We start from the raw sequence: 27,874 nt of genomic DNA, 5'->3' as shown, positions 1-27,874 counted from the left end.
TTCACTATGCATGCATTTGGCATATTCTGCATATGCAGTTGCTTAGTAAGTGGAGGGCAAAAGGTGACTGAGCACACACGTCCTGGCATGTGAGGGGGCCATAGGGTTGGCTGCCCAACAAAGATCAATAAATATTGTTGAGATACTGACTGTATACATGCTTGCGCCTAAGCAGAGTGCAATAATCTCATTTAAGCTATTTTAACATGCTTTGGGAATCAACACACCCACCTATCTGCATCAGTGCCATCTCAAAGCACAGCAGACAAATTTAGATGATTGCTTTAGTTGTTTAGGAACAATTATTATTATTACAAACTCAACCAATTTTGATTAATTTAATCTGATTGAGGTCATAATTGAACTAAACAGAAATCGAATTAAGACATGTGCAGGATAGCGATTTTATCACATAGGACTTTTTTGTCATATGGGACTTTTGCCGCATCTTTTGACAGGATAGTTTATACACAAACGGCTGTTTGACACAATTTTCTGCACCCACCAAGTCAGTAAAGGATCACAGGATCACTGTAAAGGATCACAGACAGCTGCACCTGCAAAATGCAGGGGTGTTTTTCGCATATGGCTTGTGGTATCAAATCCCATTAAAACAACACTCTTCCAACAGTTCCTCGCATCCATTATCTCGCTTATCAAGGAGGGCATGCATGAAATGTTACTGAATCAAAGCGAAAATGCCAAACTGCTGTTAAAGTCGACAAATTAAAAACAAAACACCCAAAAGTACATGAAACTCCAGAGGAAATGTAGATAGTGCCATAACAAGTAAAACAGGATCTTACATTTACATTTACATTTAGTCATTTAGCAGACGCTTTTATCCAAAGCGACTTACAAATGAGGACAAGGAAGCAATTTACACAACTATAAAAGCAACAATGAATAAGTGCTATAGGCAAGTTTCAGGTCTGTAAAGTCTAAGAGGGAAATTATTAGTAATTTTTTTAGTAATTTAGTAATTTTTTTTGTTATTTTTTAGTAAAATTTTAGTTTTTTTTTTTTTTTTTTTTTTTTTGAGTACAGTTAGTGGTATATCCAGAGAGGCAATTGCAGATTAGGAAGTGAGGTGGAGACTAAATAGTTGAGTTTTTAGTCATTTCTTGAAAACAGCGAGTGACTGCCGTTCTGATGCAGTTAGGGAGTTCATTCCACCAACTGGGCAGATTGAACGTGAGCGTCCGCGAAAGTGATTTCTTCCCTCTTTGGGATGGAACCACGAGGCGACGTTCATTCACAGAACGCAAGTTTCCGGAGGGCACATAGATCTGCAGAAGTGAGAGCAGATAAGAAGGAGCAAAGCCAGAAGTCGCTTTGTAGGCAAACATCAGAGCTTTGAATTTGATGCGAGCAGCCACTGGCAGCCAGTGCAAACGGATGAGCAGCGGAGTGACATGTGCTCAATTAGGTTCATTGAAGACCACTCGTGCTGCTGCGTTATGGAGCAGCTGAAGAGGCTTGATAGAGTTAGCTGGGAGCCCAGCTAGTAGAGAGTTGCAGTAATCCAGTTTGGAGTGAACAAGAGCTTGAACAAGGAGTTGCATGTTCAGATAAGAAGGGTCGGATCTTTCTGATGTTATAGAGTGCGAATCTGCACGATCGAGCAGTTCTAGAAATGTGGTCAGAGAAGTTTAGGATCTTAAAAGGCATTCAAAAAGCAACTCATGCAAACACAATCATATTACTGTCTTATTCAGATTAAGGTAAATAATTTGATTACTTATGTCCATGAAAACATAGTCAGTGAGAGGAAAGAAAAAGTAAACTAGATAAAGGTAAACAACCTCTAATAAGCTTTTTTTCTTTCCTAAGAGAGCAAGCAATGTATTTGCTTATGCCTACCTAGTGCCTGTTTCACACATACTCCTTTCGCAATACAGATACAGTATGCGTGCAGTGCGGATGCAGGCATTGGCTATTGTGTTTTTACACAGTACATGTTTGCAGTGTGCTTACCATTACAGATTTATTTTTTCTTTTTGTTTATGTGAAATAATTTACACAATATCATTTAAATCCAAAGACTACTCACAAATGTAGAAAGCAATCGAAACAGCTCCAGAATTTCTCCATGTCACAAAACTGAAGATCTGCTTGAAGAAGACTGCATTTCCGATGCCTGTCTGAACTCTAATGAGCAACACTGCGACTCTGATGTGAAAAAAACAGGGCCTGCTTAACCACTCTGTCCTTTTTGTGGTCGGATATTATGACATTGCATCTTGTTTTTGATCTTTGGTTGATGGTGCATTAATATTTTAGCTGAGCTATAGCAGAGTTTGCTTGGATGTGGCTAGACACCCATCTTTTCAGAGCATTCAAAGCATTTACATTTTCCAAATGAAACAAACTGAGCAAAATTGCTAGTTTTAAATAGGAGAGAGACAATATAATGCTGAAAAATGTGTCAAAGTGCATCACTGATGTAAACAATATGACTCGTGATATTGAGCTTGTTTTTTCCAAGACTCGGCTTACTGTATTTATAAGATATAATTCACCCAAAAATGTCAATTCTGTCTTCATGTATTATGGTAACGACTTTCATGGCTATGTTTGTTTACCACACAAAGAGAGAGAGGACGAGTGTACCTTCGTCGGTGTACTTTGAAGAATTTGCTTATGCAGTGAATAACAGATACTAAAGTTGTAAAAAATGCACTTTTTTCACATTTTCTGTTTTTTTAATAGTGGAAGTCATCATAGGTGGGTAAACTTAGGGTGCAGTGAAAAGGAGAGTACAACAAATATATATATATATATATATATATATATATATATATATATATATATATATATATATATATATATATACTAGTGCTGTCAATCGATTAAAAAAAATTAACTAATTAATCGCACCTTTTTAAAAAAATTAATCAAGATTAATTGAGATTAAAATATACTGAAACTTGTAATTTTGGCTATTTAAATGTAAAATTAATGTAAACGCAAGACAAAAAATATTTAAATTCAAAATATAATTGTTTAATAGAATTTTTGTTTAACTTGTAACACATATTTCTTCATGTAAACAACATACCCACAATAAACCATCAAGATCCTGGCTTGACAGCCATATTTATTACAGAAATTAAAACACAGGCATGTTAATGACATTTACATTTCAAAACAATCAATGCCAATAAAGAAAACATTGATTTCCATGTTGGATTATAAGTGGACTGCAAAAAATGCCAAAATACAGGAATTGCAGATGTGGAAAATGAAAAATTATAAACTATAGAATACAAACTGTTCCACTCATTGTAAAGTTTTATTGCTGTGAGTTGAGAACATTAGTTATAGAGTAGAAACAATTTTGCTTAATCCTCCTTTACATTCATCCAGTTGCTAAGACTAGGAGTATCCTGCAAGTGCACAGAGACTCCCAAATGCCTGCAAATGAATAATTTCTTGCAAACCGGTCGTTAAATACATTGCTCACCCCTCTTGCCCCTACTCAGATACGTCGCTCACTCCACCCCTGACACCCCTCAATGGGCCTGACATAGACACACACACACAACGCGCTGCAGACGTTTTGGCCCCAACGGCCTTCCATACTGGAGCGACTCCCCTCAGATTCAACACGCATGATCACGTTCATCAAATTTGCTTAACTAAGCGTCCTAAAGTATTACTGTATTTCACAAGGATTCTGACACAACAACGCGAAGCATACGCTTTCGTTGTGTTTAATGAGGAAACACGTTAAACTTGGAGGGCTCATGCTGAAAGGCAGAGTAATGCCCTGTCTTTGGCATCTCGCGACTTCATCACAGACTTTCTGAGTACATTCACATAAGACACCAATACTCCGATTTTAATATGATTAAGATTATACTCATATTAAAAGTCTACCGTGTAGCCTAAGCAGTGATTTTATTACCTTAAAGGAACACTGAGTCATGAAATGCGGAGGATTTTCTTTCTGTTGGCCATGCGGTATCAACATACAACAGAAGTCGAAAGTTAAAAATGAAACACCCGAAATTGCATGAAACTCTGGATAGCCTGATGATGCGACTAATTGTTTTATACTGAAACTTGCCTTCAAAAAGTGCTTCCTTGGTCTTATCCACATTTATTGCATGTTGAACACACGTCCACCACAACAGGAAGTAAAAAAAAACCTACAACTGCGTGAATTGCGTAAATTGTTTTTAACGCGTTAATTATTTAAAATTAATCGCATGCGTTAACGCGTTAATTTTGAAAGCTATATACTGTATATATATATATATATATATATATATATATATATATATATATATATATATATATATATATATATATATATATATATATATATATATATAATTTAGTTATTATAATAATTATTTTTTATTTTATACACATATTTGTATGTGTGTGTGTGTTTGTGTTTGTGTGTGTGTGTGTGTGTGTGTGTGTATGTGTGTGTATATACACACACACACACACACATACACACATGCACACACAGTTGAAGTCAGAATTATTATTATTTTATTATTTATTATTTTTATTATTATTTAATTATTATTGTTTTATTTTTAATATTTCCCAAATGATGTTTAACAGAGCAAAGAAATTTTCACAATATGTCTGATAATATTTTTTCTTCTGGAGAAAGTCTTATTTGTTTTATTTCGGCGAAAATAAAAGCAGTTTTTAATTTTTTATGAACCATTTTAAGGTCAAAATTAATAGCCCCTTTAGGCCAATTTTATTTCGAATGTCTACAGAACAAACCATCGCTATACAATAACTTGCCTAATTACCCTAACCTGCCTAGTTAACCTAATTAACCTAGTTAAGCCATTAAATGTCAAGCTGAATAGAAGTGTCTTGAAAAATATCTAGTAAAATATTATTTACTGTCATCATGGCAAAAGTAAATCAGTTATTAGAGATGAGTTACTAAAACTACTATGATTAGATATGTGTTGAAAAAAAATCTGCTCTCCATTAAACAGAAATTGGTAAAAACATAAACAGGGGGGCTAATAATTCAGGGGGCTAATAATTCTGACTGTATATACAGTATATATACATATATTTCTTTATAATCCCATTTGTTCCTATGGTGTTATCAAAACTTTCAGAAAACTGAAAAATATTGTGTGAGACTGATAATGACAGCCAGAAGAGAAAACAACATCAAAAAATGCTGCATTAGAAACATTAGGCATTAGTGGTAATTCATTTTTTTTTAATTGATGTAAAGATGATATAATACATACATTAATACTAGGGATGCAACAATACAGTTAGCCCACAGTTCAATACATACCTCGGGTTTTTAACACGGTTTCCGGTTCGGTTCACATGGCTTGACACATGTTTTTTTTTTTTTTTTTTTTTTTTTTTCTACAGGCAATAGGAACAGTTAGAGGTTAAGGAGAAAGAAAAAAAAACGATGCATTGCAATACTCATTTTGTTTAACTTAAAAGCCAAGAAAACTACACTAGTTCCTAGTGTACTGTAAAAAAAAAAAAAAATAAATAACACTGAAATCTCACAGCTGCTGGTAGCCCATGTACAAACTGGGGAACACATAAATTCCTACATTTTGAAAATAAACATACATGTGAAGTTAATAAAGATAAATTGGCCATTTCAAAATAAACATATTTGTACTTAAGTAAACAAATAAACCATGTTAAAGTGTGGAATGATGGTTAAGTGCCTCCTAACTTTAGAGCATAGTGATTGGTTAGTAACTCACGGGGAGGAGTTTCCTCATCTCAGCTTATAGACTTACAGGCACACACAGTCAATTCGGGGAGATATAAAACGCACATAAATTATTTAAAACCAAAACCGTGTATTTAACCGTGGATGTCGTACCAAACGGTTCAATATTATATTTATAGTCATGGCATCCCTAGTAAAAACATATAAATGTACTTATATACATACATAAAAAAAATAATTTAAGATTACTATTAAACACATAACAGATTTTTTTCCAGCTGTGGTGGGAGGCCTTTTAAACAGATTTGCCAACTACCTGTGGCGTGAGTGCATTACAAGTCGAGATCACATTTATGTAACATGAGTATGCGAATCTATTTTCTTGCATGTCGATTTCCTCAGTTCGTGCACAAAACTACTTTTGCACGCCGTCAAATACGCAGCTTAAGTGCAGATTTTCTTGTGCGCTCTCAAATAAACGCTGCTGAAGTGCGATTTAGTGCATTTATATAACAAGTATGTCACCAACATCTATTAGATTTGCTAGGAATATTTAGTTAATATTTAGTTTCCAATAGACCTACAGAGCGGCATTTATGAGTCCTGAAGTAAAGTGAAACGAATATAAACTCCAGCAAGATTAAGTCATTGAATGCAAAGCCATAGACCTTTATCTATAAAGTATAATTATAGAAACTGTGTTCATCTTAACTGAAAGCTACATCGTGTTTGCTAGCCTCATGCATCACGCAGCCCTGTCAATCAGTACGTCAGCATGTTACCTTAAAGGGTTAAACAAATAACGCACAGCACAACTATGATTACAGAAAAGCCAGTTTGTGCGGTTATAATTCACTTACCGTTTAATATGTTTTGGTGTAATTATAACCCGCTATTAAAAGAAAAAAAAAAAAAAAACAATGGCTCAATGTTTTGAATGAGAAGCTGTAATGTAGCAGTGGCGGAAAGAATTTTGGTGTGGTGCCCCACCATAGAAGAATGAATGTAGCGGAAACTATGCATCATAACAGTCTTTTTAATAGAGTTCATATTCAGTTTGTTGCACATACAGTAGCGATCGTTTCACTTCTTAAGGCCTCAGTACATAGTCAGAAGCCTCAAGTATAATTATGATTTCCATACATACTTATTTTTTTACCCACTGACAGGAGTAATACTCACATTCAGTAAAGCAGTGATGACACCCCGTAAAGGGAACCACGTGCATCATGACTATATCATAATTAAAGTTATGATTACTACAATAATTTTGGAAGTTTTATTCTTATAATAGCGAACACAGTGAGTTGTGCATGCTGCTTTTCTGGAGATGCAAGGGTGAGTTTACTAAATGTTAACTAAATACAGTGTGTCAGTGGAAGTATAACTACTCTGGATGATATAACATTGAAAATAGTGCAAGAGGGAATCTTATAATGAAAAATATGTTCTATGCAGTCTATGACAGAACGCAAGCATATGTGTGAAGCATAATTCATTAATCCACAGAATTATGATGTCATCATAATTGATGTCATCACCGAGAACCAAGGCTTAAAAATCTATTCAATTACACAACTTTACAAAATTTAGCATTTTACCAACAGTAGGTCTACATTTTATAATGTTATTATTGCTTTTTTTACCATAAGTATGATATATAACAATAATAACACTAATAGTATACTCTTTTTTTAAATAGCATACACTATATACAGTATAGATATCATGTGAGATGTCATATTGTGAGTTCAGCATCGAGAATCATATCAAATAATGACTTAAGTGTATCATTGCACCAGTTTTAATTTAAGCTAACCAACACACCTTAAAACAATATGTAATGCATTCTGCATGCTAAAAAAAAGAATGATCATAATATAAAACAAATTACTTGCTCCAAAATATACAGTATACTGTTAGTATGCTTGTGTTTGGGTTTTCTAACTTTTTTTTTTTTTTTTAATAAAAATAAAATAAAATAAATAAATAAATGTTTAGCACTCAAAGTGTCTTTTTCTTGCCAAAGTTTTCAGTGAAACAGCGCCATAAATAATTAACGATCACAGGGGCTTGGTACTCTGTAATTCCTCTAAACAAAAATGAATGTTGGCTCACTACAGTCCTAAGATGTTTTGCAATGCCACAACACATATTTGTTCCAGATAAGTTGAAGCAGTGGCAGCTACCTCTACTTTGAGAACTTTACTTCTATGTACTGAGGGACATTTATCCAGTCAGAGAGCAAGAGATGTTTATTTCCATGACTATACACATCATGTAGCAATAATACAAATACTTATTATACAGCTATGAATGAATAATGAACTAAAAGAACAGCCCCCTTAAGCAAATTTTTTTTCGATAGTCTACAGAACAAGCCATCATTATGACATAACTAGCCTAATTGGTGAAAAAAATAAACGCGGTCTAATAATTCAGGGGGGCTAATAATTCTGACAGCAACTGTATATATATATATATATATATATATATATATATATATATATATATATATATATATATATATATATATATATATATATATATAAAATCAACGCAACAGATGCTAGTAGGCTAGTAGGTCATGTGATCATCCAAGTTACACTCAAACTACTCACATTCTGACAACGTACCGATATATACATTTCTGAAGAGTGACAAATATGTCCCAGGAGGTGCGTTTTTTCTGTATTTTTTTTTTATTATTATTTTTTGTGAATCCAACAGAGATTGCTGTGTACACTTTTTGAGATCTCAAATTTCTCGCGAGTGCTGTTCTTGTGTAAATTCACCAGAGGGCACTGTTGACTGACTCTTTGACTAACTAAATGACTGACTGACTGATCAACTCACCCACCCTCCTCCTTCCTTAAACCCAACCAATAGTGTTGTCAAAAGCACCAGCTAACCTGCTCACACACTTCCCTAAACCCAACCGAGAATTTTAAAACGCAATCCAGTAAAAAAATGTCTCCGCCTGATTTTTACCACAATTTCAGATTTTACCACAATCTAACCCTGTTATTTACTTGATTATTTATTTTTTTGGCGTCTGTTTTTTTTCTTACCCACTTTCTGGAAGTGTTCTTTTCTTTACTTAAACCCCGTCATTGTCGTCAGTTCCTTTCTGCATCTTAAATCTGCAGACATAAATCGAAAGCTACTGGATAATCTAGTAACTGCAGGAAAGCCGTCCATATGAAGGTAAACGGTCAGCTGGTAAACGCGAAAAAGAACGTCATCATACCGCCACGTAGCATTCCATTTAAAGATGAAATGCAGCCATACATACTCCCGGCTACATAATTCGCGATCTCCAGGAATGTATATAGGGCTATGTTATGTTTTATATTGGTATAGAACATATTTTTCTAATGGTCAAGTAGTAAATTCAAATTCAAATTCGATTTAGGACAATTTTTGATCTTATATTTTGCATTCTCTTTGATATAGAAAACGTATAACCACCACTGATTGCAACCCTAGCTCATTCTGGAAACGTGGACGTCCCGTGGACGTTTCTGGAGACCGTGATTTATGTAGCCAGAGCTACGTATGGCTGCATTTAATTTTTTAAGCAAACGCTACGGGGCAGTATGACGCCGTTCCTTTTCAGTTAGCTCGTCATGTATGTCGGCGGAGTTGAGACGCAGAAAGGAGCAGACCAGGATGACGACTGGGAAATCCGAAAACGTGGCAAAAATCAGACGTGGGCTGTTCTTTTTCTGGAGGGCTTTAGTAAATTGTTGGTTGGGTTTAGGGAAGTAAGCGGGCGGGCAGGTCAATCTGTAAAATTGGTTGGGTTTAGGGAAGGAGGAGGAGGGTGGGTCAGCCGATTGGCCAGTCGACCAGTCAATCATTCAGTCAGTCAGACAGACGGTCAGTCAGACAGACGGTCACTCAACAGCGGCCTCCGGTGGGTTTACGCGAGAACAGGGTGGGCGTGAAGAGACGTTTGAGTTGCGAAAAAGCGCACACAGCGGCCTATATGGGACGTACATGGGACTACGTTTTCAGAATAACCCTGGTTTGACTGATTAAGTATTATTTTTGCAATTTACAACAAGTTATAGACTCTGTACAATGCACTCAGAAAACAATATGGGTCAATTTAGTAAAGTTGGCACTCCATCATCTTTTATTTTCATTTTCAGCCTCGCTAAAAAAGAAAAAAACTAATCCACAGTAAAGTGAAATGTCAACAAACAAATAAACAAACATCATAAAAAAATTAAGATCATCCATTATTTCCTAATGTAACACAGAGTTCTGTCACAACACATACTACTGTATACCTCTGTAAACTGATGACCTGTTCTAGGGGGACACACACAACCGGTCGCATCCAGTATGGTTAGGATCACAAGGCAGGAAAAAGCAAAGATGTGTTTTTCCACATCTGTCACAGCACAAGCATCACAAGCATGGTTTTACATTTGAACTTTTTAAATAAGCAGTTTTCTGTTGGTCACCACAGCCAGTCATGTGGACTCCAATTTAATGACAATTTTCATGCACAAAAATTTCCAGACCATGAATGTGAGAATCTTTAAAAAAAAAAAAAAAAAAAAAAGAAGTATTTCTGATGCAAGTATACCATGACCCATATAAATATGTAATAACTGCATGCTTCAAGCAAAAAATGTGCTGGCAGCTCTATAAAATGTGCATCTTTTTTTCTGTTTCTTTTTCTTTTCACTTCAAGAGGTTGACACTGCTTGCATATTTTAACCTATATTCAGAAGTGTTATGATCTGAAATGATTGATAGCAAATAACAGTTTTAAATGGAGGAAATGGCCCATTAAATAACATAACAAAAGTTTGTTAAAAAAGTGTTTAAAGGTGTATTTTTTAAGTAAGCAAACTATGACCCCAATTGATGTACAACAAAAGAGTGTTTTAAGAAAAGGTTAGCAGCCCCAGTTAAAAGTATAATCTTTAATCTAAAATGGGTTTCAACCTGACATTGGATTTGTATTATTTCCTAAATTCACTAGGATTGTGAAATTGCTGTAATATTATATTTAAGCAACCTGAAACCTCTTCTATGCAAATTGTACATCTGTACAAGAGGAACTTTAGTTCAATAGAATGAATGCATATTCCCTTTTGAAAAAAAAAAGTTATATATCTACAAAATGGAAGTGAGGACTGGTTTGGAACAAAGAAGTAAATATGGGATTGGAGCGAACAAAAGCACAGCACTGCCCAGCTCTTTTCCACTATCTTTCAATCACTTCCTCCTTTAACAATATGATAATAAAATTCGTGTCACACATATGGAGGAAAATATCTTTTCTACTCTTGGAAAATTGAAGAGGGGCTGCAGTTGAAAAGAGAAACCCAGGGCATTTAACACATTGGCAATCTACAGGGAGATGTCTAGAAAAAAAAAAGTGCCGAAAAAGTGCGGCTTTAAGGCAGCACAAATCAATGATAGCCTTGCTCGTTCACATTCTCTCTCTCTCTCTCTCTTTCTCTCTTTCTCTTTCTACCTCCAATCCTACAGGCCAAGACGGCTCCTCTCAAAGAACATCTGAATCTACCTAATGGAATGGAAAATTGGGGGAAATGGGGAGTCAGACCCGAGGGGGGTGTCTTTCCCCACTGTACAGTTTTCACATATTTAACACAGGCGCATCTACAACCTTGCCTTGCGCGTCGGTGAACACATTAATGCATGTCGCCAAGTCGAAAAAGGTGCCAGGGCCATTTCTGAATATTAATATAACTCAAAGTCATGCTGTACAACTCTGGTTGTACCCCGAGGGCCGCCTTTACCTAGTCTCATAACAGCTTTTTCTCAAATGTGAGCTACAAAGAATTTAAGATGTGGAACAAAGTATGTGAACACAGCCAATTCTAGTTACACAATATTGGTTTTGCGGCAAGTGAAATCTGTTGATTTATATGCAAAAGTCTAACTTTTCAAGCTCCAGTCTGCCAATAGTCTCTATTGTGAGCTAGTTTAACTTTTTATAATACACATTCATTCATTCATTTTTGCTTCTGCTTAGTCCCTTTTTTAATTAGGGGTCGTCACTGCAGAATGAATCGCCTAGTTATCCAGCATACTGTATGTGTTATGCAGCAGATGCCTTTCCAGCCACAACCTGGGACACACACATACACTCTTACATTCACACATACACTATGGTCGATTTTAGCTTGTTTAATTCACCTATACCTGCATGTCTTTGGAATGTGGGGGAAAGGGATATCAGAGATCAAGGCTTCTGACATCCACCATTGTTGGGACAAGCAGGGACATTGCAGGAAATGGGGGTTTCACTGTTAGCCAAAGGAGTTGTCAGATGGAGTTAAAGACAAATTTGTACTGGGTACAGTACCTGGTACTTGACTGAGGTCCCAAGCAAGCTGACACTCTTACCAAAATGTCACGAGTAAACACTGCAGATACCGTTTTCTTTGAGAGAATCATCCCTACTTGCGTCATTGGATTTGATAATTGGTTTGAGAAATGCCTAACAAACATTAAAGTCAGAACATGGGAAGAACATGCAAACTCCACACAAAAATGCCAACTGACCCAGCCGGGGCTTGAACCAGCAACCTTCCTGCCGTGAGGCGATTGTGCTACCCACTATGCTACTGTGCTGCCCTTTATAATACACATGATTTAGGTTTCTACGGTAATGGTGTAGCAGATGTTAAAAGCCACATATGCAAGGTTTAACTACCTTGGTGCTTGCTAATGGTCATGCATACTTGATGAGTGGCTGAAGCTGATGGGATGTTAAGCTCGCTAGTAATAGACTTTCCTGCCCCGCAATTCCCAGTGACGTCTGCATAGCCTCTTCTTATTCTCTGTGCCTTTTCCCTCCTCTTCCAGATCAGTGGACACATTAGCGCAAACTCTATTCCCTGTTGACTGTCCAACCTGCACGCTAATACGTTTTCGATGAAGGCAAAAACAAAAGAATATTTTGCATCCTAGCAGGGGTGATTAGCCGAAATGGCTAATCGAGCAATTACGCCACAGCGAGGCTTTTAGATGTTTTGATATATAGAGAGGTGAGCTGAATGTAGCCAATGGATTTAATGACGTGGAAAACTAATTCTTGCATGGTGGTAAAACTAATTATGAGAGATTGCTTTGAACCATTATAATGGAGACACGGACATCAACATATTGGCATATACACAAACAAAGTAAGAGACCAGATTGGGAGTAGGGGATTCAAAAAATGATTCTTTGTTGGAAATAAACAACATTAAAAGTTTTTGAAGAAGTTAAAAGAATGAAACTCTATGGGGTGTGTGTGAGAGTCATCAGAGTGGAGCAAAGCTAATTGTGTAAATGGTAAGCATGGCACATCTATACTGGTCTCGAGTCCCAGGGAGGAGCACCAGAAGGATAAAAGGAGTGCTAGGCCTGGATCATTTATGTTGCTGTTTTAGGTTTCTGTGGAAGTCGTCTCGGAGTGGCTGCAGCTTACTTTAGTTGTGTCCTAACTACTACTTCCCTCAAAATTGAACTTTCGTTACACCGGATGGAGGGAGGGACGTGTTGTCAGACATCCCCTGTCTCTGGAGAAAAACTATCAGTTTCACTGAGTAGACAGATGCTTAGGGCTGGTGCTGGAAGTACTTGTCAGGAGAACAGACAAACTTGCTGCCCTCAGCCTAAGTAGGAAGAGGCAATTGCCATCCATGAGGGGTTGAGTCGCCATCGTTCATCAGAGGTCAAGGCCTCTGGCATCCCCCATTGTTGGAAGAAGCAGGGAAAATGCAAAAAAAGGGAGGGGGGTCTCGCTGCTGGGGAAACTGTAAGCCAGAAAAGTCATCGTAAAGACTATTTTCACTGGGTATACTGTAGTACCTGGCACTCAACTAAGGTCCCAAGCAAGCTGTTATTATTACCAAAATGTCACATGTAAACACTGCAGATATCAATTTCCTGGAGGGAATCTTTACTACCTGTGTCATTGAATTTTCTAAATGCTTCGAGAAATGCCTAACAAACAATAAAGTCAGTCAAAGCTGCTGTAGGACTTTTTTAATCAACATTGCATTGTGATCAGTAGGTGATGTGCACATGTTCTGTCTGAGTATTTATAACTTGCACATGTGAGCTGAGGTGAAGTGCAAGGGGAAGAAAACTCAAGGCACTTAATAACAGACCCACATATTTTTATAGTTGGTGTATAGTTACAAAACAAACATGCACACTAATAAATGACAAAAAAAAAAAAAAAAAAAGTTAGCAAGCAGCGGCAGAGTGAGAGGGGATTCTCTTTTTCTCTTTCTCTCATTACAAACGAGATGCAATTCAGAAAGTTACACCATGGCAGTAGAGACCGGGGAACTATGGCAATTTGTCTGTAATCCCACCAACTTAAAGCAATACTTAACTGCAGTGGAAATGTAAAACTGAGATGAACTAAGCCGTACTAAACATCATTAAGAGCATCCAGTGCTGTCATTAGAAACCAAAAATGAAGTTCCGTCTATAAGCTGATGATCATTCCTATCTCACCTTTGTCCATCCTACACTTTATCGTTTGTGTCACCTCTTCCCACATTTGTCCTTTATCCTAGGGGCTGCGACCACAACTGTGGATAGGGTGGGGTATTGGTGGAAAGAATACAGTCTTCTGGGTAATTTCCTGGCCTGTATGTGTCGATAGTAGTACATTTGACAAGTGGAGGTGTGATGAGAAATGGCAGCTGAATGAAGCTGGTAAAATTGAGTGACACCTGTAAACCACAATGGTCTCAGTGCCAAAGCAGGAGTTATACCGTAGAAGAATAAAACGAGGAGTGATGGCAACAAAGGGCGAGACAGAATCAGATTTAATTGATCAAACTGCCTCAATAAATGTCACAGACAAATCATCCATAAGTAACTCATGTTTATCATCGATGTTTGATTGATTTTATGATAAAATGTATGCTTTTAATTGGCTGCTTCACACCTCTTTCTTCTCTTAAAGGGATAATTCTCCCAAAAATGAAAATTCTGTCATCGTTTATTTACCCCTTACTTGCTCGAAACATGTTTGAGTGTCACACAAAAACATATATTTCTAGAGTTCACACTAAGCTGATGATTGAAAATAAAGCGTGTTTGGTATGATGTCCCGGAAGAGGGGAGAGTTTGAGCTCAGGTAGATCTCAAGAGCTCCTCTAAATTAGTTCGCTCAGCCTATTCATTGATTTTTAAGGGTTTCTACAGAGGAATGAACCGCCAACTATATCAGCATATGGCTACGTGGTAATAAAACACTTACATACTGTGCCAATTTGTTTTTTTTCAATTCACCTATACCACGTCTTTGGACTGTGGGAAGAAACAGGAGTACCCAGGAAAACCCAGGCGAGCACGGGGAGAACATGTAAACTCCACACAGAAACACCAACATGCCCAGCCAGGACTCAAACCAGTAACCTTCTTGCTGTGAGGCGACAGTGCTAATCACTGAGCCACCATGCCACCCTGTCCTGGATTAATTTAGGAAAGCAGGGGAGGAGTAGGGGTGGATGGGGGATTCTTTAAAGCGAAGATGACTAAGTTAAGGAAATCTGGTCATTTATGTGTGTTTAGATTGGTAAATCATATGATAGCTAATGCAGGACCAGCCGTGGTCAGTCATAAGCATGTCATCCTCTCGAAATTAATATATAAATAAACTTCACTTTGAAGAAAGCTGGAAACCTGTAACCACTGACCTCAGAAGCATTTGCTTTCATACTGTAGAAGTCAATGGTTACAGGTATTCAGCTTTCTTCAAAATTAAAAAAAAAGAAAATTAATAAACAAAAATTCAAATTAAGAAAAAAAAAAGGTTTATAAACACTTGACGGTGAGTAAATAGTGACAATTTTCCTTTTGGGGTGAACTATCCCATTAATATTAAACTTCCAGTGGCAATTATCATCAACTTTTTGTTAAAATTGTAATGCCTGTGAAAATGTTTTGTAACAAATCAAAAGTATTTTTCATAGTCACATTTTTAATCACTGTCTGTGATCAAAGGGTGTATATAAAGCCGGGTGTTAAAATATGGAGATCATTCATTACCCTGGAGTCACCTTCACACAAATTACTCCAGCAACAAGTCCATGTTAGGAACAAAAGCTATTAAAAAGCCTGTTCAGAAGAGACTGATTATGTTCTGGACAATTGACCGTATGAAAAGAGAGCAAGAGCTGTGCGATGTGCAATCCCTTGTGACGCAGTAAAAATGTGGAGTGCAAATCTAAGAAAAAAGTCTCTCAGAAAGATGCTCAAGTGTGTTTTCTGAGCTTTTCAGCAGGCTGGAAGAACATCCCTCTCACAGGAGGCAACGGAGATAACTACTGCTAATGTGTTAGCAGGGGGTCACATTAAACAGGTTTTGTTTTCTGGTCAATGTCAACAAGTGTGGAAACACATATTGTGCATGTCTGGAAACACAGCAGTTAATTGGAGAGATGTTTAAGACACAAGTGGCTTCAACATATGAACAGTACTTGTGAAGAACTGGCCTTCTGTTTATTTATACTACTCGTGAACAGTACATCATTACACTATAAATACAGTTAAGTGCAAAGCAAATGCAGGAGAGAGTTTATGAAGGAGGGCTTAAATGTCATTAATCAGTTATTAATTAGTAAATGTAATATTTACATGTGTTTAAAGCAAGATATATTTATTTTAGCCTTCACTTTTTTAGATTTAACATATTTTTAATTAAGTTATTTTTCTCACCCTACTGGCAATGTTTCTTGCATAAACATAAGCCAAATTAATTTATACTTAATTTACAGTTTAATTCTAAAATAAATACATAAAATAGGGCAGAAAAAAACATTTAAGACACATTTCATATCCTTATTTTTGAACAGTACATTTCTGCCAGTTAAGAATGGGAACATTTTTACACCAGTGGTTCAGATTGATGGTGATGGTATAATGGTGTGTGGGATAAATCTCATGTGTCAACTCTCTTGTTTAAATTGCCATAACTAGTGTATCGTTGCTGGCCATGTCCATCCATTTGTGACCACAGCGAATTATATGCCAGAAAATATGCCATGTCACAAAACCAAAGTAATCTCAAACTATTTTATTAAACATGACAATACTTTCACTAAACTCACATGTTATCCACAGTCACCAGATCACAATTTAATAGACCACCTTTGGCATGTGAATGGGAGATTACAACATGGATGTGATGTTATCATGTCACTGTGTACCATAATCTTTGAAAAATGTTTCCAGCGCTTTGTTGAATCTATGCCACAAATAATGAAGCTAGATCTAACAGCAAAAGGGGTCTGAAACAGTACCAGGCCATGTGTACCTAATAAAGTGGCCAGTGAGTGCAAACACGCTTGTTCTTTTCTAGCAGCGCTGAGCCGAACACATTAAAACAAGCTTTGCTCCTAAAGTAATTATCCACTTTGATTAAAGAAACTTGCTTAATGTAATTACTTTGTACTCAAAATATTCATTTCATTTTTTGGAAGTGCAGCGCAGATCTTGTTTGTGTCAGAGACCATTATCTTTAATGAAATCTGACAATTTAATTTGTGCATGATGGCAGTGAGGTTGTAGTGATGTATCAGTGGGATTGGAGGAAGAACTCTAGCTTGTTGTCTGATGGTTGTCTGTGGACTTTGGCACACTGAAGTCTTCAAGGGCAATCACTGACCTGCTGATTAACATCTCACTCTATCAGATCCGAGCCATTTCAGAGCCATGATCTGCACTATGACAGCGAGTTTTGCTGTCTGATCTAATAAATTACTTTAGTGCACGTTAAAATCTTTGCACTTGTGATTTTAAATGTATTAAGACTGGAAAGTGTCAAACACATCAGTCAACACTCATTAACTACAGGGCCTACAATTCATATTTAATAGCAAAAGTTCAGCAAATGTATCATACTGTAAATATCATAAAGAAAACAATTATATTGATGTCATAAGAATAAGTGATCGAAGGAAAAAATCCTTCAGAAATGGCAAAGAAACAGGCATTAAAATACTGACTAACTTGTGAAATTAGAAAACAGAAAAGCTGCAGGATTATTATTATTATCAGTATTTTTGGTAACTGCAGGCAAATAATACTTAATCTTCTCACAAAAAGCATTTGCTGATTGCTAATTTTGAACCTTTTTAAGCCAATTTCAGTAGCCATGTTAATATTGGTCACTGCTCTAATGCTCTTGCAAATGATATAATAACTGTGATCTCAAACTAGCGTACCAGAAAATGGCTCTCAATTTAATTTCACTACTGCATAATAAATAACCATTTTACTGATTGTTTCAAAATTGTAGAAAGCAAAATGAAATCCCTGATATTTGAACCATAAATATTACAAAAAGGGCTTGTTTGCGAGTGCACACATTTGTGTAACCACCAGGAACGTTTACTAAATGACTTCCTGATCAGCAACTGACACAAATCAGTTTTCTTTTTCATTTATTCCAGCTTAATAAACAACTCCAACATATTTCTCCAGACGGGAAGAGATTGGGATTTCCCCATTTGAGGGCGAAGCCCGATCCACACATTATTCAACTCCAAAGCTGCCGTTCTGTCATGAGCAATTGATCCACATTCCATTGGGAAGACAGAGACAGATTAGGACCAATATTTGAACGAGCAAATACACATAAATATGACTAAAGTAATTAACGACAAACGAACGGAAAAGAACAGATTAATTATTTTGCGGATCACTTGGGGACGGCTCTTATGTTACTGCTGCTTAACTACCTCTTCACTCCGCCAAAGCCGAGATGAGCAAACAACAGCAAAACTGATAAACAGTGTGTGCTGATGCACTGCGCCTCTCTGAGGGAGGCTGATGGAATTCATTAGGCTTCTGTGATTATCAATTAAAACCCAAAAGCTCTTTGAATTAAGACAATTGCATTTCTGGAAGCGTTAGAATCATTAGTTGTGGGTTTGAAAAGAGCATTTCTTACCCGGCTGACTCCACGACCGCGGTCCTCACCGTAGTTGGTACCCAGGATCTCAAAGTGGATGTTGGGGTTGCTCCCATTATCATTAAACTCCAGCAGGCTAGTCAGACCACTTACACCTCCCTGTTAAATATACAAATGGAAACACAATTAAAAAGCGTTAGTTTGACAAAACTACTGTATGTGGGCAAAAACAGTTTGTCTTTTCGAGAGCTGTTATATTATGCGAGTGTATAATTCCCATCTCCAGTGTTAGTACAGAGAATGAATTTAACACATACCTTTCATCAGCACTCCTGTCCTAAAGCTACACTAAAGAACACAACAGTTGGGTTCCAGAAGACAAACTCTATTCATTTTCTCAATAGGAAAATTTATTTAATTATTTATTTAATTTTCATAACTGATAGACATTTAAATCTGACCTGCAATTAGTTCCAGGAATATTACCGGATATGCTTTTACCATCTGTTTACATTAATTCGACTTATTTTTAAAACAATTGCCTTGAATGACATTCAAGCCCAATTGGTTGTAAATAAAAAAAGGTTTAGGGCTTGTTCGAATACAATTTTTCAGAGTGTAGGGGTTGGCCATATTCTTCTCTTTAAGAAAGACAGGAATCTCTGGGTGTCTATCTATCTGTCTGCCTGTTTGCTTATTTATTATGTAAAGAACCACCAATTCACTTTACTCGTGGTGGGTGTGTTGCTAAAGTACAAAACAAAGTTTTTGTCATTTTGTTGGCTATAGATGTGACATGTTCAAAATGAATAAATTCGTAATAAACTACAGAACAGCAGGAGCATCACATAGCCAGGGCTTGCTCTGAAAACAGACACTGCAAGTGATACCAAAAAGACAGGTTTGTGAAGAGTAACGCATTTCGTAAGATAGCCTAGCATTTTTCTAACAAACAAATCACTCCGGGTGATACAGTAGCTCATTGATTAGCACTGTCGCCTCACAGCATAGTGGTTTCTGGTTCGAGTCTCGTCTTGGCCAGTTGGCATTTCTGTGTGGAGTTGGAATGTTCTCCCCGTGTTGTTGTTCTCCAAAGACATGCGCTATAGGTGAATTGAATAAATTAAATTGGCCGTAATGCATGTGTGTGAATGGATGTGTCCCAGTAGGTTGCAGCTGGAAGGGCATCCGCTGTGTAAAACATATGCTGCATAAGTTGGTGATTCTTTCCGCTGAATAAAGGGAATAGGCCAAAGGAAAATGAATGGATGAATAAGAAATTACACCTATAAACATGTCGAGCATGATGGCTGTGATATAGGAGCATGTAGCTATAGACAAATGATTATTCTGGGCTGTTGTATCTTTCATATTTCATATTCAAGTGCGAATGAGACTATTTTGCAGGAGATTTCAGGTGTTTAGGTGGAATATTCAAATATCAAAATTGAAAATTGAATGCCAAACCACTGAATAAATAATTAAATATTCTCCTATTCTCTTACCCTAAAAAGTTTATTTTAAGCCATGTATGTACAGTATCTATACACTTTTGTTTTATTCATCTATTCTAAATAATAAACTAGATTTTTGTTGTTTCTCTATATACAACCAATATATTTAAATATATTTAAATTCAGCTGTATTGTTCCCAATGCTGAATGGGACTGCAGGTCTCATTAAATTCCAGAAAATATACAGGAATCAGAGAATGAAATTCAGTACATTTTAAGACCTTTTAAGACTCTTTCCATACATTTGAAGACCTTTTTAACATTCTTTGCATAATTTTTAAGACCTTATTACCACTTTAGGTTTAAAATATCGCCAGAAACACTGGCAATATTTTAACATACATTATATTTACTAAATATTAATGTAAGAAACTAATCCAAAACTAAAACAATTTACTGTTCATATACTGAATACAAATCTATTAAATCTAGCTAATTCAGTAGGTTGGCACAAACAGAACTATGGAAATAATGGTGTTGCCTTGGTTACTGAATATACACAAAGTAGCATTATTAATCTTGCAAGATTTTTATTGATTTCATAAACTACATAGCATCGATATTAGCAGATTTCAGGCCAACTTTGGCATACAACCATACATTGCATATTCAAAATGAGTTTAATACCTTGCAAAATAGCATTTAAGACTTTTTAATAATTTTTAAGGGCCTTCAATTTCTTTATATTCATTTTTCAACTTTAAATACTTCTTAAGTACACCCTGAATCCATTCGATAGGCAGATTTGTACAGTACATTTGCCTTTTTGTTTGTTTTTTATGTAATACTTTGCTTTAAATCACAGTTTGTAATTATGCAATTCACCTCTCTTCTGGTTGTTTAGTTCTTTTTTTTTTATTATGTCAGTTGTGTGGGAGTTTTTCACCTTGAAAAAAAAAAATCACAAAGAAAATTCAGAATTACAATTTGTGAACAGAAAGATCTACAGTAGATGTTATTTGTAGTTCCCCTTCGGGGGGAACTTCAGCACTATAAGTGGATTTGATTGTAAAATCCACGCATTGGGAGGTTCGGTTCAGAAGCTACTCGTCTGAAAGAGTATTGAACGGGCCAATTAAGAATGAATTGGCAGCGCAAGCCTGCGCAGGTGAGCGGCATAAGCAATCAACTGAGTATATAAGCTCACCTGGCGCCAGCAGACGCTATCCTTTTCGCTTCAGAGACTTTCTGATCGAGTCGATGAGGGTTCCTCCTGCTGTGACCAGCGATTCTGAGCGAACGAGAGCATTCTCCCGGTCCAGAGTGTGTACACGCAGTGGCAGACGGTCGAGCTGGGTTTCTCCCTTGCCCGGCGTTCTTTGGGTCCGGTCCTCCAGAGCGGTGCGTATAAAGTTGCAAACTTCACAGAAAGAGCAACACAGTCGTGCAGCACGTCCTTATCAGGACGGCGCTCCGACTGTGCGTTTCTGGATGCGGTGGTTTCCTGTCCTCGGATGATGGGCGCGGGCACTGCGTTACATGTCTGGGGGTCCAGCATGTTAATGCGCTGCTCGCGGGCAGTTCATGTCGTCATTGCGATGCCATGACTGTTGCGCAAGATCGCGGTTAGCCTTTGCAAAAGGGTGAACCACCCCAGTTGTCCCCTGCTCTGCAGCGGGCACTCGGGCAGATCTGAGGGTTTCAGCGAGAGATAATCCGTCGCCCACGGGCCCGCGGACCTCCCGCTCCTCTAAGCGCTCCATCCAAGCTTCGGGCGGGGGAAGCGATCCGTCTAACAGATGGTAGCCCTTACGCCCGATGACACCGGAGACCAGATGTCCACCGCGGCATCGGAGGGTGGGCTTTCATTGTCCGATGATGATCCAGACCCGCTCGCCCCCTTCGGGCTGGTGAGCGCTGTCACTACGGATCCTGAAACGGACATGTTAGCAGTGCTTTCCCGGGCTGCTTCGGCCGTGGGTTGGAGATGGTTTATCCCCCAGCTCCGCGGCCGGACCGACTAGAGGGGCGTTCCCTTCTTCCCGGAGGTGCACAGTAGGCTCACGCGGTCTTGTAAAGCACTTTTTTCTGCTCGTGCTGCGTGTTCCTCCACCCTAACCACTCTTGACGGTGAAACAGCCAGGGGGTATGTGGCGATTCCTCAGGTTGAGTGCGCGATGGCGGTAAATCCGCGCGGCGCCTCTTCTTGGCGGGGTCCGCCTCGTCTCCCATCCAAAGCCTGTAAGTTATCTACCTCCCTCGGAGCTAGAGCTTACATAGCTGCGGGCCAGGCTGCTTCCGCCTTGCATGCGATAGCCACCTACCAGCGCTACCAAGCGCAGGCGCTGGCCGAGCTGCACGAGGGTGGGTCCAACCCAGGCTTACGAGCTTCGCACCGCCGCCGACTTAGCTCTTCGGACTACTGAGTCCGCTGCGTGTGCGTTGGGGAGGACGATGTCCACATTAGTGGTCCAGGAGCGCCACCCCTGGCTGATATGCGCAAAGTCGACAAAGTCCGCTTTCTTGACTTCCCCATATCCCCAGCCAGGTTCGGCGACACTGTCTGTGAATTCACCCAGGAATTCAAGGCGGTGAGAGAGCAGTTGGTGGGTGATGTCTTATCGGCGGTCCGTAGCCCGCTCCGCCCGCCGTGCCATTCATACCTGCTCCTCGCCGAAGGCGCCTGCCTACGAGAGCTGCTCCGCCCCCGCACACGCCTCCGGCGAAGCGAGCGCGTCGGGCACCTCGGAAGCAGGCAGCCCCCCTGCCCAGAACGCCGCTAAGTCCGGCAACGGACCGCGAAGCGCCCCTGGGACAGGCCATCTGGAGAAGAGGGAACTTGCTCTTTCCCCGCTGGAGGGCGGGGCCCCATTTCCAACGGCACTTTTTACTGCCATGAAAACATTATGAAAGGGCACTTTTTACTTCCCCAGATGTGACAGCCCGAAATCTGCCAGTCTGGGACGCTATGCTTTCTAGCTTGCAGATTCGGTGCGTTTCGCCAGTGGCTCACGAGCGCTGGGAGGACGGTCTCCTTTCTCCCACCCCTCGAGCCTCCCCTCCGGAGCTCGGGTTTGGAGTGAGAGCAAATATCTCACCTCCAGCTTTTCCGTGGGACCCGCGAGCTTTCCGGATCAGCACACCCACTCCGCGCTGCCCCACTGCTGGTACGTCAGCGATTGTAGCGATGAGTCCATTAGCGAGAGCTCTGCCTGCCTGGTTAGCGCGGGCCAGCTCTTCGCGGTGGCTCATACGCACAATCAGACTCGGCTATGCGATTCAGTTCGCCAAACGGCCCCCCAAGTCACGGGTGTGTATTCACCAGGGTCAGCCCCCTGTCCGCCCCTGTCTTGCGAGAGGAGATTGCTGTCCTCCTGGCGAAGGATGCAATCGAGCCGCTCCCTCCAGCCGAGATGGAGAGCGGGTTTTACAGCCCACGCTTCATCGTGCCCAAAAAGAGCGGTGGGTCACGGCCAATCCTAGATCTGCGCGTTTTGAACCGCTGCCTGCACAAGCTGCCGTTTAGAATGCTCACGCAGAAGCGCATCCTCCGGTGCGTTCGTCCTCTGGGTTGGTCTGCAGCATTAGACCTGATGGACGCGTATTTCCATGTCTCCACTCTTCCTCGCCACCGACAGTTTCTGCGGTTTGCGTTTGAAGGTCGAGCTTGGCAATACAAAGCCCTCCCCTTCGGGCTCTCTCTGTCTCCGCGGGTCCTCACCAAGCCCGCGGAGGGTGCCTCAGCGCCCCTTCGGCTCGCGGGCATCTGCATACTCAATTTCTTTACGACTGGCTGATTTTTGCCCTCTCTCGGAGCAGTTGATTATGCACAGAGACAAAGTGCTCTGGCACTTCCACCTGTGGGGGTTTCAGGTCAACCGAGAAAAGAGCAAACTCGCCCCCGTGCAGAGGATCTCTTCTCTCGGGCTGGAGCTGGACTCGGTCACCATGGCAGCGCGCCTCTCCGAAGAGCGCGCTCAGCTGATGCTGTACTGTCTGAGAGAGCTCGACAGTAAACTAGTGGTCCCACTGAAACTATTTCAGAGGCTCCTGGGGCATATGGCATCCGCAGCCGCTTCATGCCGCTCGGATTATTCTATATGAGACCACTTCAGCACTGGCTTCACGATCGATTCCCCAGACGCGCATGACACGCGCGCGCACACCGAGTCTCTGTTACTGCGCTGTGTCGCCGCGCCCTCAGCCCTTGGAGCGACCCCTCGTTCCTACAGGCCTGGGTGTCTCTAGAACAGGCGTCCAGTCTTGTTGTCGTTTCAGCAGACATTTCCAACACGGGCTGGGGGGCTGTGCGTTGCGGGCATGCGGCTGCGGACCTGTGGAAAGGTACCCAGTTGCATTGGCATATCGCCTGGAGCTGTTGGCAGTGTTCCTCGCTCTCCACCGTTTTTTTCCGGTGCTGGAGCGGCAACACGTGCTGGTCAGGACGGACAGTACGGCGGCGGTGGCGTATATCAGCCGTATAGGGGGTATGCGCTCTCGCCGCATGTCTCAGCTCGCCCGCCGTCTGCTCCTCTGGAGTCATCTGCGGCTGAAATCGCTGCACGCCATTCATATTAGGGCAAGCTCAACCGTGCAGCCGACGCGCTCTCACGGCAGCCTTGCGTCCTGGAGAATGGAGACTCCACCCCGAGTCTGTTCAGCTGATATGGGCGCGATTCGGGGAAGCCCAGATCGATCTGTTGCTTCCCCCGAGATCGCTCATTGCCAGTTGTTCTTTCCCTGACCGAGTGCTCTCGGCACGGATGCACTGGCTTACAGCTGGCCTCGGGGCACGCGCAAATACGCGTTTCCCCCAGTGAGCCTGCTCGCGCAGTTACTGTGCAAGGTCAGAGAGGACGAGGAACAGGTTGCTGGTTGCGCCCCTCTGGCTCAACCGGACCTGGATGTCAGAGCTCTCCCTCGCGATAGCCCTCCCCTGGCAGTCCCTTCGAGAGAGCACCTACTCTCTCAGGGACAGGGCACCACCTGGCACCCTCGCCGATCTTTGAAGAGATTTTAGACGCGAGGAAGACTTAGGTAACCTCCGATTGCGGTGGCTAATACCGTCACTCGGGCTAGAGCCCCCTCCCCGAGCGCGCCTATGCCCTGACGTGGAGTCTATTCACTGAATGGTGTGTCTCTCGCTGAGAAGACCCCCGTAATTTGCCAGATCAGCGTTGTGCTTTCTTTACGCCGAGAGAAGTTGGAGAGCAGGCTGTCGCCCTCCACACTCAAGGTTACGTGGCTGCCATCTCCGCTCTCATAACGCGGTGGCTGGCAGCACCGTGGGAACGCATAACCTCATCATCCGGTTCCTCAGGGGCGTTAAGCGAATTAATCCACCCCGCCCCCTCTCATGCCCTTTTAGGATCTCGCCCTCGCTACACAAGCCGCGTCAGATCCCTTCGATCCTCGACTCAGTATCTTTCTGTCCCTGAAGACAGCTCTGCTGGTCGCGTTGATATCGATTAGAGGGTCGGGGACCCGGAGGCATTTTTCGGTCAGTGATTCGTGCCTGTAATTGGGCTGGCTTCTCTCACGTATGAGACCCCGCCCGCGATATGTGCCCAAGGTTCCTACCACTCCGTTTTAATACGAGGTAGTGAGCCTGCAAGCGCTGCCCTCGGAGGAGGCAGACCCAGCCCTTCTTATTGTCCAGTTCGCGTTGCGTATTATCCGGACCGCACTCAGAGTTAGATCATCTGAGCAGCTCTTCGTCTGTTATAGCGGTCGGCAGCAGGGAAGTGCCGTACCGAAATAAGTTCCCACTAGATTGTGGATGCCTTTCTTTCACTATCAGAGCCGAGATGAGCCGCGTCCCCCGAGAGCGCGTGCGCACTCCACTCGGAGCTTCGCATCCTCTCGAGCGCGCGCACGCGGCGCCCCTCTAACAGACATCTGTAGAGCTGCGGGCTGGGTGACACCCAACACATTTGCAAGGTTTTACAATCTGCGAGTGGAGCCGGTTTCCTCAAGGGTATTAGGTAACCCTTGGTGATTGAGGAAACAATTCGGTAGGGTGTTGAAACACGCTTGCTGCGCCATTTTCCCTAACACGGAGATACGTGCGCCTTTTTATCTGTCAGTAAAGTTCCCCGTCAGGTGAGCCCTGCAGATTCCTCCGTGGCCCCCAGCACTGACTCAGCGGAGGAGTCACTTGCTGGCCCACTACGTTGTAGGTCTGCCCGCTGGTCAGCCCGCGTTTTGGGTAAAGGTGCCTGCTATGCGCGATCCCCACTAGGCGATCCCATATGCTTATTCCGCCACGGTTAAGTTCAATTCAATTCAATTCAGCTTTATTTGTATAGCGCTTTTACAATGTAGATTGTGTCAAAGCAGCTTCACATAAATGGTCATAGTAATTGGAACAGTGTGGTTCAGGTTTTAGTGTTTAAGTTCAGTTCAGTTCAGTTTAGCTCTGTTCAGTGTGATTTAATCATTACTGAGAGTTCAAACACTGAAGAGCAAAGAGCACTCGGTTAAGTCCCCCCCCCCTGGGCGGACCCGTGTCTTCCCTCCCCGCTAACCACTCTTTTGCTATGCGTACTCCCCCTTTTTAGGGCTAGTCCATATGTAAATTCTGCCATCTATCCCCCCTTGGGTAACGGATGGCCTCCGCAGCGTCCTCCCTATCGGGATTGCACGCTTCCCAGCGTACTGTCGTATTTTCCTAGAATTATCTAGATGCTCACGACTTCCCAAAAAATATAAATCCGTAAAACTTCTGTTGAAGTAGGATAAATTAGGGCCAGGGACACGTTGGAGGACCGCGCCCCCCATGATGTGGGTGCGTCACGCTTGCTTGACTATCTCCTCATCGGGGGTGTTGGTAAGGTGCAGTCATTATGGCGCTTTCAATGGGCTCCCAATGCGTGGATTTTACAATCAAATCCACTTATAGTGCTGAAGTTCCCCCCGAAGGGGAACGTTCGAGGTTACTAAAGTAACCCTTCGTTCCCCGAGGAGGGGAACGGAAGCACTATACTCCGTCGCCATAATGACTGTCCCTTAGCTGTTGAAAGTCTCTTCAGCTTAAAAAGGATAGCGTCTGCTGGCGCCAGGTGAGCTTATATACTCAGTTGATTGCTTATGCCGCTCACCTGCGCAGGCTTGCGCTGCCAATTCATTCTTAATTGGCCCGTTCAATACTCTTTCAGACGAGTAGCTTCTGAACCGAACCTCCCAATGCGTGGATTTTACAATCAAATCCACTTATAGTGCTTCCGTTCCCCTCCTCGGGGAACGAAGGGTTACTTTAGTAACCTCGAACGTTTTTCTCTGTGTTTATTTTAAAGTTTACTTTAAACAATAAATTATTTGAAAATGTATTATTATCTGCTTATATAACAGTTACTAGCTTACAACTACATGAAATATTATCTTACAAAGGACAAAACGTCCATACTAATGCATCCATAGGTCTTAAGGGCAAAACACCACACATTTATGTCCAACAATTCCTGCTGATCATGTTTTCCCTCCTCTCGTTTTTCCCTCCTCTTTTTTCACCTCTTCATTTAAACTCCAAAATACCTCCACGGTCTCATTCCACCCAGCAAAAAATAAAAAAATAAATAGAAAAATAAAAAAAAATCTTTATCCTTTTTCAAAACTGCACCCAAAACACCCCCAGCCCAGTGAAAACCCCCATGAACAGACAGATAATTGTTGTAAATTCACTCTACCAATACCAATGTTGACAGAAAAAAAAATTAGACAGCCAATTATAATAGCTGATGAGCGCTTTCCAAATGAGTTCACCAACTGCTGCTTTGTAAAGCCGATTCACACAAACTTCCCCTA

The 27,874-nt window shown here is 40.9% G+C and overlaps 1 protein-coding gene across 12 annotated transcripts in view; it reads right to left on the bottom strand.

Moving 5' to 3' along the window:
- The window catches only part of grid2 (glutamate receptor, ionotropic, delta 2), a 704,448-nt gene that overhangs the window by 220,819 nt on the left and 455,755 nt on the right, over positions 1 to 27,874 (bottom strand). For 10 of the 12 annotated variants that reach the window (XR_002459338.2, XM_073909344.1, XM_073909341.1 and 7 more), the window contains 1 exon segment: positions 18,657 to 18,776. Coding sequence is in view for 10 of the 12 variants with exons in the window: in XM_073909344.1 (XP_073765445.1) it covers positions 18,657 to 18,776 (120 nt within the window). In the remaining 2 variants the exon portion in view is untranslated. 12 annotated transcript variants of the gene reach the window in all.

Source organism: Danio rerio, chromosome 8 (genome assembly GCF_049306965.1).
Source record: "Danio rerio strain Tuebingen ecotype United States chromosome 8, GRCz12tu, whole genome shotgun sequence".
Classification (NCBI taxonomy): domain Eukaryota; kingdom Metazoa; phylum Chordata; class Actinopteri; order Cypriniformes; family Danionidae; genus Danio; species Danio rerio.
Note: the sequence above shows the minus strand (reverse complement) of the source record. Positions and strands in the feature narration are given on the sequence as shown.